General features: G+C 40.6%; 1 protein-coding gene across 1 annotated transcript in view; it reads left to right on the top strand.

Annotated features, from left to right (window-relative positions):
* The window catches only part of klf3 (Kruppel like factor 3 (basic)), a gene marked incomplete at its 5' end in the record, with an annotated part of 15,033 nt that extends 4,530 nt beyond the window's left edge, over positions 1-10,503 (top strand). The window contains 5 exon segments of the mRNA XM_032543422.1: positions 3,883-3,943; positions 4,482-5,010; positions 5,298-5,424; positions 8,021-8,187; positions 8,300-10,503. Coding sequence (XP_032399313.1) covers positions 3,902-3,943; positions 4,482-5,010; positions 5,298-5,424; positions 8,021-8,187; positions 8,300-8,481 — 1,047 coding nt within the window. The 3' untranslated portion in view covers positions 8,482-10,503.

Genomic DNA, 10,503 nt, shown 5'->3' with positions numbered 1-10,503 from the left:
CCCAACAGGCTTAAACAGGGCAAGTTTTAAATTTGTTTTTAGCCTTTGAACATGCTCAAAATGTCATTACCAGTACCTAGCCATGTGCAGTTATTCCTTCCAAGTGAACACTTTGAATCTGACTGCAGTAGATGTGACAGAAAGGCATACAAATTGTGTTAATCCATACCTCTGTTTATTTCTTGTTTTCCGGTGAAGTCCACACTAGTCGATTGTCACAACTTTTATGTCTTTCTGTCACATCTACTGCAGTCAAATTCACTGTGTTCACGTGGAAGAAATAACTGCAGATGGCTAGGCACTGGTAATTACATTTTGAGTATGTTTAGAGGCTAAAAAAGAGTTTAAAACTTGACCTGTTTTAGCCCATTTCATTTGTCTCGCTACTGTCAGCACTATAAATAAAAAAACAAAACAGAGCTACATGTTGAAATCGACCAGAATTCTCCTTTAACCAGAAAGGTGCTGCACACACTGTTTTTTTCACACTATGTGTGCCTTGTGATTTTACATCTGAGGGAGCTACAGTACCTGGAAATGCTCTGATGAAGCAGAGGTGCAACAGCTGTCTAAAAGAGGTTGTTATTCTCCGCCAGATCAGTTTGACCCATTACAAATCTCTCTCTGTTGGAGGATCAATGCAACTATGGCTGCAACTAACGATTATTTAATGAATTGTCAATCAATCTGTAGATACTTTTCTCGATTAATCTCTTAATAATTTGGTCTATGAAATGTTCGAAATAGTAAAAAGGCATTGGACATTACAATTTCTTGTAACTGTCTTCAAATGTGTTGTTTTGACAAGACAAAAGAAGACAAAGAAAAGCAGGAAATCATCACAGTTGACAAACTTAAACAAGGGAATGTTTTGGCTTTAAAAAGGACTTAAACAAATAGTTGTTGCTATGTCTTTTGTCTTCTGAGGCCTTATGGTTTGTTGAGGTGTACTGTGGCAGACGCTGTGCCGCTAAATTAAATTTCTTTCCTGTGATTGTCTAAACTTTATGTGTTTCATTGTATTTATTGTTATGATACACCCCGAGGGAAAGTTTCTTTTTCACAAGGATGTCTCCCCTCTCACCGTCCTGCTGTCACATGTTGATGACCTCTGTTTATTTCCCTGTGTGGTAAACCCTAACCACCTGGCATACACACCTCCACTCATATTAAAACAAAACAACATCAATACTATGTGACCAAGATCTCTGTAACCGTCCCCCAATAACACGCAGATTTAGCACACTAATCTATTTTTGAAGTATTATTTTTTTGTCTCAGACTGCATGATTCAGCTTCACCTGTTTGTGAAGCCTGTGAGAGGGATCACATAATGCTAGGTGAACTGGAAGAGGAATGGTATGTTCTTGTGTTCTTTAAAGGAATTAAATGTATGCAGAGTGCTGCAGTTGTTTGTTACAGTTTTCGTAACAAATGAACTCTCTGAACCAATAAAGCTAGTTATGGCATTTTCATGAGAATGTGAACTGATAACTAACATTTTCTATTATTACGAGTGTGTTTTACTCTATTGGCCTTCATAATCTGTTTATACTCCAGCATCCAGTTATTGTTGCCCAGAGGAAACATTATAGTTGTTAATAAATACATTAATACACACCTACTGTAAAACTAGCCGACATTACAATGTGTTATAAACTTTTTATTAAATATATGAAATATACATTTTCTAAATACTAATCAGGGGGACTTAAAGTAAAGTGTTACTTAACATCTTTGGGTTTTGGAAGTGGCTCAGAAAAAACAAGTATCTGATATCACCAAGGACTTTGTGATGGACATTTCTGACTATTTTCTGACATTTACACTTAATTGAAAAATATATTGATGATTGATAGGTTAATCAATAATAATGGTTATTAGCAGCCAAACAAATTAAATGTTGGGCCTGAAGCTGTGATTGGGCCTGTTTCCTTGTGCTTTCCATCTATGACAGTGTGACGCCTTGTTTGCAGATGTGATTAGTTGTGAGTCAGATGTGTTTCTTGCAGTATTTTATCAAGTACTTGCTGCATTGGTGTTTCAGTCACAGAGGGGAAACATTAAGATATTAAAACAGGATATACACAAGGTATGGGGTCTTCCACAATGGACACTGATTTCTCAAACACATTTTTTTTTGTCTTTTGGACATTTAAGATATCTTGTGTCTGTAGGGAAAATACCTGTAAGCTGTACTTACTGTTCACTGTACATTTACTCTTTTGTCCGTTTCTTGTTTCGTGATCTGTTTGTGCTTCATATCTGCTCTCATTGTTACCTCATCATGTATGATTCACAACCACAAAAGAACAACTGCTTGACCTGCAGTTGAACTACACTACAATACAAACCCAGATTAGAAAACACACTCTCAAAGACGCACATACACACATGCCCCACCTGACTGCATTCTCTTTGTTTTGTATGGAGCCAGGCAAAGGGTGAGGCTTCGGTTGTCATGTTCACACCCTTCCTGACCCAGCAAGCGAGCATCCTGCTCTCTCTCCTATTGGTGTGTGTGTGTGTGTGTGTGTGTGTGTGTGTGTGTGTGTGTGTGTGTGTGTGGTGTGTGTGTGTGTGTGTGTGTGTGTGTGTGTGTGTGTGTGTGTGTGTGTGTGTGTTCTTGCCCATTTGTTAATAATTAAAGGTTATCCAGACTGTGGACTTTTATCAGGTCACACACACACACACACACACACACACACACACACTCCCTCAGGGTACATTCCTTGACAGTTCATGTATGTTGCCTTAATGCAACGGTGAACACACACACACACACACACAATCACGCTGATAAACACACTTCTTTAGGAACAAACAGAGTCATTGCAGCTGCACCTGGCCATTCAAAGCCAATGTAACAAGAACCACCTTTGAAACCTTGCACGCTTTTGATCCAAAAGGAAATGTGTGAGGTAGTATTACTGTTTTTGTCTTTGACACTGGGCAGTTTTTAGCCACATCACACCTGGGAGTGTCTTGTAAAGTGGCCCGCAGTAAAGTTGTCTGTAACATTGTCTGACCGTCAGACCGCCAAGTGAGACAAATAATTTCTGATTTTGATTCTGAAAGTAGAGAGGAGGAGAATATGTGTAAGTTGACAGTGCTCCTATTTAGCTACAGAACCTAGTCTAGCCTTTGCTTTGAATTTACACAATTTACGTTTCATGACTTTTCAAAGATGTGGATGTGTGCATACCCATTTCACTTAAGAAGTTGTCTAGCAGTTTTGCTGTTTGAGTACTTTATACTTCTTTCAGAGGGAAATATTGTACTCTTTACTGCACTACATTTATCTGAAAGCCATTCTTTTCATATGAGTATTTTACATGAAAAAACATACGATTATATAATACAACACTTTAATAAAGATTAAACCAGCGCTTTCCAACCTTTTCTGGCTTTTAACCAACTAGTTGAGGCCCCTTCTTACATTAAAGATGTCTACGAGTTGTTGGTTGTTCCACCAAAGAGACACTTCCCCTCTAACCTACTCACATGTTTTCATTTAAACAAACAGGTCAAATACGGCCAATATTTCATAAAAAAGGCAAAGGACCCATAGATTGGGTATCCCTAAACTCAGTCATAGTGGCTGATTTTCTGCAAAACAAGTGTTTTTTTTAAAGTTTTAATACTTAACGTTTATTTAGGTGATCATAGTTTTAAATTTAATACCGAGTATTTCTATATTTATATGTTTGTTTGCTTAAGTAAAGAATCTAGGTACTTCTGTCACCACTGGTTACAGATCATTACTGTGTGTCATGCTAAATCATACTGAACATAACAAACATGATTTGAAATGAGCGTGTAAATGTGTTGTACTAAATGTGTATACTGATGTCTGTACTGTATGTGTGTTTCATTTTGCAGGAGCCTGGCCTGTGCAGCCATGCTGATGTATGACTACCCTCTGAAGACAGACATGGAGACGGTGAGGCGTGTGTGTGTGTGTGTGTGTGTGTGTGTGTGTGTGTGTGTGTGTGTGTTGTGTGTGTTGTGTGGTGTGTGTGTGGTTGTGTTGTGTGTGTGTGTGTGTGTGTGTGTGTGTGTGTGTGTTTGTGCTCGCTCCCATTATGCCCAAACATGTTTTTGATGTCATACAGTAACTCTGACCTACACACACATTTTGCACCTACACACACTCTACCCTACGTGTCTAGACAGACTGGTTCCCACATTCCAGCTCTTCCTGGACAAACAGGCTGCTGCACAGTGGACATTTGCGTACAATGGGTACAAACGCTGCCAGGCAGCAGGCTAATGAACGAACACACACACACACAGTACTTTGAGACATAACAGTTATATGTTCTTAAACAGAGCTGGGTTTAAAGGTTTTGGCTGGCTGTGGTTGTTTGTGTGGCAGAAACATGTTTTCCGTGTTTTTCAACACAGAAAGGAAATTTTAACTGCTCTATTGTCCCCCTTCACTGCTTCCTTCTTCTGCATCCTCTCTGTCTCTCTCTCAGTCATTCTACTCTTCGTTAGTGAAAACCCCGGAGCAATACGGAGTGATCTTCTCCCATCCCGCCCACCTCTTCCACTCCACGCACATGCACGCCTTCTCCCAGTCCCACACCCCTAGCAACCTCACACACACCCAGCTGGAGCCTGTGGACCTGTCAGTCAGCAAGCGTTCCTCCTCCTCTTCTTCTTCCTCCTCCCCTCCCTGCTCCTCTGCCTCCTCCCCGGCCTCCTCACACAGCTCCCCGCCTTCCCCCTACAGCTCGGCTCCCCGCCCCTCCCCCCGCGGCTCCCCCCCACATTCCCAGCTGCGCTCCTCGCCGCCTACTTCCTCACTTTCTTACTCCACCATGGTGGCTCCCATGATCGGCTCAGGATCCGGAGTCATCCAGGGGTCAGGGGTCATGATGTCTCCAGTCATGGTGCCTCTGTCTGTCCTCTACCCCTCGTCTCTCCACCTGCATCAGTCCATTATGGTGAGCCCACCTGTTGCCAATGATGACGACCATCATCGAAGCAGGGAGCACAAGCCAGGTAAAGCCTCTTCATTGTTTATTTTTTTCATTTCCTTTTTTCATTTCCAAGTCGCTGAGCTTTACAAGATCCCCATCTCTGAATCTCCTATATTTGATTCACACAGAATGACAAAACTGCGTACATAACTGACAGATGCATTCACCAATAGTTTGTTTGCAATGCCCTTCTGTTGTAATATACAAACAAATTCTGGCCTGTGGTCTTGCAGATGCATACAATAGTAACAGTTTGTTTTTTTGTGAATAAATACTAACAATACTGATCAGCAATTTATATCTACCCAGTTCACTGTGGTGACGCCCATGACCTGCACAAGCCGATCAAAACAGAGCCTCGCCCTGAGCGTGCTCATGACAGGCATAGCAGCCACGAGATGAAATCATCAGTCGTCAGAATACCACATGAATACGGGTGAGTGACACAACACACATTTTGAAAGAAGCACCAAAAGTTTCATTAGTGTCATTGTCTGCTGCAGCACTTCCCCTTTAACTTTATATGGAAGTCATGTTCAGTCTTAGACCGGATCCATTGCTGTTCGTGTTGTGATCTTTTTAGAAATTCAGGTGCCGTCCCAAAACTAGGACTAGGTTTTGTTTACATTGCAAAAAGGATGAATTAAATCAGGAAATATCTATGGCCCAAGAATATGCCAAGCATATAGGATATATGAGTATATGATGCGACATTTTGAGCACAGAATAATTGAATTTGTCTTCAGTACATTATTTCTTGTTTCCACATAAGCACTCAGTAATAACTTCTCTCTGCTTTGTGCGCTCTTGTTTGCACAAGACAGAATTTTAAGAGTAGATCATTTCTAATTGGCTGCTTTGTTTCTAGTCCGTGCTTAAATGTCCTATCTCGGGCTCAGGACCGAGACAAAAATATAAGGCCATACATGTCCTGTCAACTCTCTGCTGTCCTCTGTTTAAATGCAGAAATGTCTGAAAATACTCAGACTCAGACATTCAATACTCTCTTGAAGCTCTGTTTCCTCTTTTTTTGTGGCAGTGGGAATGTAGGCAAGTCAGCTAAGAGAAACTTGGAGATGAATTTCTAAATGACAGAGCTAACACACGACCAGTAACACAACAACTGTCATGAACGACACATGAACACACTGCACATTGACGTACTGTATGTTGGATGTGTCAGATTCCTAATTCTTCTGTGGCGTCTTTTATTCTCTCATTTCCAGCTTGTCAGCTCCATCTCTTATTACAGCTCCTTTTCTTTACTGGCTTCTAGTCAGCCACACAGTTCATATCTCAGCCATCTTGATCTTGTCACCTTCCACATCTCTTCCCCTCCTCCCATCTCTCTTTTCTTTCTCCTCCCCTACCCTCCCTCCTTCCTTGCTCGGTACTTCCTGTACTTTTTAACGCTCATTGTCCAGCATCTCCCGCTCCTTCTTTCCCTTCTCATTCCTTCCTGTTCCTCCTCTCCTTCCTGTTTCCTCCTCTTCCTCCTCACCACCCATCATCATCTGTTTTTGTTCTTGTTCCACTCTGAAATTGGTTCTTCTTCTTCAAAATAACAACTTTTCCACAAAGAAATATTTGCATGTCTTTTATGCATGTCATAGTCAGTGTGTGTGTGTGTGTGTGTGTGTGTGTGTGTGTGTGTGTGTGTGTGTGTGTTGTGTGTGTTGTGTGTGTGTGTGTGTTGTGTGGGTGGTGTGTGTGTGGTGTGTGTGTGTGTGTGTGTGTGTGTGTGTGTGTGTGTGTGTGTGTGTGTGTGTGTGTGTGTGTGTGTGTGTGTGTGAATGGAGTCCTTTACTATTGATTTTAGGGTGGTTGCCAACACAGGCTGTTGTGTACTCTTCAGGGGAAAAAAAGTGTGTGTCTTTATCTGTCATCACCTCTGCTCTCAAAACAACACATGAACAATTTAAATGTACAGCACGTATATGTAGAATGTCCAAGTTTGCTCAATGTGTATAATAAGTAATAATGATGGGTTAGTCTTTGTGTGTGCGTGTGTGCGCGTGTGTGAGTGTGTTGCGGGGATTTTCTGAACATTCCTTTACGCAGAACTGATCTGTGAGGGATTCATATTTCAACACTCGACACCTGCTCTCAACTGCCACTTACACACACACACACACACACACACACACACACACACACACACACACACACACACACACACACTTTAATGATAGTGTGGAAAGACAACTTGTTTTCTTTTTTGACTGTAAAACACTTGAAAAAGTCACTTTTCTACTATATTCTTCTCTAATCTTTTGTATTCTGTTACTGTTTGACTGTAACATTGTACTTGTGCGCAGAAAAGCTTTCACAAAACACACATACTGGTGCAGGGTATTAGAAACTTAATATTTTTGGGCTTGTTGAAGTTTGGTATAAGATGATTTCCTATTTTTAGTTGTATGTCAGCATTTGCATCAAATTCCATGGAATGAATCCTTAAATGGTTAAATGAAAACAAGCAAGCGTTGACAGGACAAAGCAAATGTGTAGTAAAACTGTAAAAAGGCGGGAGGTGTTTTTTAACTTCCTGACTGGTAGTAGTTGTTATTGCATCGGAGAGTCACTGCAACCAAATTAAACTTGCATTACAATATATCTCAACATCATCAAGGAAGTGGCTGGTCAAATCAGATGAAGACAGTTGAAGCAAAGAACTCTAACAAATTAAGGTTAATGTATCCTTTATTAGTCCCACAATGGGAAATTTACTGTTGTTATTACACACAGGCCTGAATTACACACACGTGCCCAGTAGCTATACATGCACTAAATGAGAAATGTCAGAGTGAGGGGGCTGCCCATGGAAAGGCACCACAAGCTGTTGGGGATTTGGTGTCTTGCTCAAGTTCACCCAGGATGCGAACTGGCACCTCTCCAGCTACCAGTCAACCACCATACTTTGGTCTGTATGTGGACTTGAACCGCAACCCTCCAGGTCCCAACCCAACCCAACTCCCTACGGACTGAGCTACTGCCACACCTAGAACCTCTACTCTCTGTGTCTCTCGTAGGTGTAACAACCCATCAGTAATAGTTCATTCGGGCGCAAAGCATCCTCTCCCTGCCGAGTCTCCTGACACACTGAAGAAGCGGCGAATTCATCGCTGCGACTTCAATGGCTGCAACAAAGTGTACACCAAGAGCTCCCACCTCAAAGCACACCGCAGGACACACACCGGTAAGAGTCTTGATTCACACACAAGCTGTACTTTTATATCATGTAAACATTTGTATCATCTCTTTCAAGCCTTTTCAATGATCATCTTCTTTTTTACTCTCTCTATGTGCAGGTGAGAAACCCTACAAGTGCATGTGGGAAGGCTGCACATGGAAGTTCGCCCGTTCAGATGAGCTGACGAGACACTTCCGCAAGCACACAGGAGTCAAACCGTTCCAGTGCCCCGACTGTGAACGCAGCTTTTCCCGGTCTGACCACCTGGCTTTGCACAAGAAACGCCACCTCCTGGTATGAAACCCTCTGAAACCAGGCAGCTTAAAAGAAACTTGGTGGTGATTTCAACGTTGGACTGTACCACTAAGACCTGATGGGGGATTTTAAAGAGTTTGCCTTAAATGTTGGACTCCATCGTGGAATGGGGAAATGTTCCTCAGGGTGCAAGTTTAGACTCTTTCTCCACATTAGCTTGAAAGTGAGCTGGTATCAGCCTACTCATCATCTAACCGTCACACCTTCCTGTTTGCAAACTTATCATCAGCTCATTTTGACATTATGTTGTACTAGACCTCTGACCAGCTGAAGGTCCAGACACTTGTTTTTTTTAAAGAGATGGCAGCATCTCAGCTGGCCTGAGAGCAGTGCCCTCTTGTGGCTGAAGAACCAAACCGCATCAACACCAGTTCCGTTTAGGCACATGCAGCATGCTCAAGCTTCATTTAGCAACATCAGCTCTCATTTCTCTGCATTCATTCAAGTTAAAGTTGTGAACTATACAAACACATAAACACACACACACACACACACACACACACACACACACACATACACGCACGTTATTTGCTAGCTAGGCCAATATAATGTGAAACTTTCCAGAATGTATCATATCACACATACTGTGCATCGTGTCATACATACTAGCTTTCTTTCATCAGCGCAGCTACCTGAGACTTAACGCTAATGCTAATTGCTCCTTGATGGACCGCCACATTAAAAAAACACCACACACCTCATCTGCCTCTACAAGCTTGCATCATGAAGTGATAAAAAAACAGGTAGCTATTGCTTGCCTTCTCTTGTACATACATGCACATGTTTAACGGCACAGACAGCTAGAAAACATGCACTTAATTAAAGCAAACTCAGTCTGGTGGGCTTTTGGTATTTGGGTTGGAAAGAAAAGGCTGGGTCTCTGGGTCTTGTTCATTGTTGGAGTGAAGTGTTTTTTTATGTTTTCATTCACAAATGTGAAAGTTGCTGCAGGGGCATTATTGTGTTAGTAAGGAAAAAACACCACTTGGTTAGTTTAAGGGTAGAAGCAATTAAATGTCTTATATCATGTTTATGTATCCATATGAACTATTGTTTGGTTTGTGTTGTGACACAATGGTAGCCTTTTTTATTGTATGACACGTTTATATGAAAAAAAAAAAATACAAAGTGTGAAGCAGGGAAAATTACTCTTTAATATTTGTTGTTCAGGAGCAGATGAGTTTTATTCCAGCCCAGCACACAGGATATGTAATTTTAAAGAAAATAACATTTAATTCAACAGTTTTCATAATAGAAGGTCATAAGATATACAACTTTCTGTTTGTTTGTTTATAGCATCTTTGTACATGCCTCCAATGTGCACTTTATGTGTGTGTATATGTATGTGTGTGTATGTGTATGTATGTATATATATATATATATATATATATACATACATACATACATACATACATACATACATACATACATACATTCCCAAAGTCAAACATGTTCTGATCACATCAGTTTTTCTATTCATACATCTGTTGGTCAGTTTGATCAGAAACACTTATGATATGTCTTGGTTTGTCATTTTGTAAAGATGTAATACCAGCAGAAGGTGTGATCTTTTCTTTTATGTACACAAACAAACACACACACACACACACACACACACACACACACACACACACACACACACAGAATGTAGCGGCTCAACTGATCTGCATTTTGCAACCTGGATATTTTTTGCGATCTTTGCTTGTACATGTTTTTGTATTTCTGCAAATATAAGTTGTAATATATATCTATATTTTATAATTGATTATTAGACTGAAAGGGCAATTACAGGTTTTATTAAGCATGATTTTGATACTCTTATAACAATGGATATTATACATTTCTATAAAGTTCTGTTCATAATAAACCCTATCTCTTTTCAATCTAAATGTTGGCAATTCAAAGGGAAAATGTTAAACTGTGAATATATAAATGTACAGGTCTATCTGCAATTTTGCATTTATTTTAAGACAGAATATTCATACCACTCAATAAACCTATTGATAA

The sequence above is a fragment of the Etheostoma spectabile genome, chromosome 2 (assembly GCF_008692095.1).
Source record: "Etheostoma spectabile isolate EspeVRDwgs_2016 chromosome 2, UIUC_Espe_1.0, whole genome shotgun sequence".
NCBI lineage: Eukaryota > Metazoa > Chordata > Actinopteri > Perciformes > Percidae > Etheostoma > Etheostoma spectabile.
Note: the sequence above shows the minus strand (reverse complement) of the source record. Positions and strands in the feature narration are given on the sequence as shown.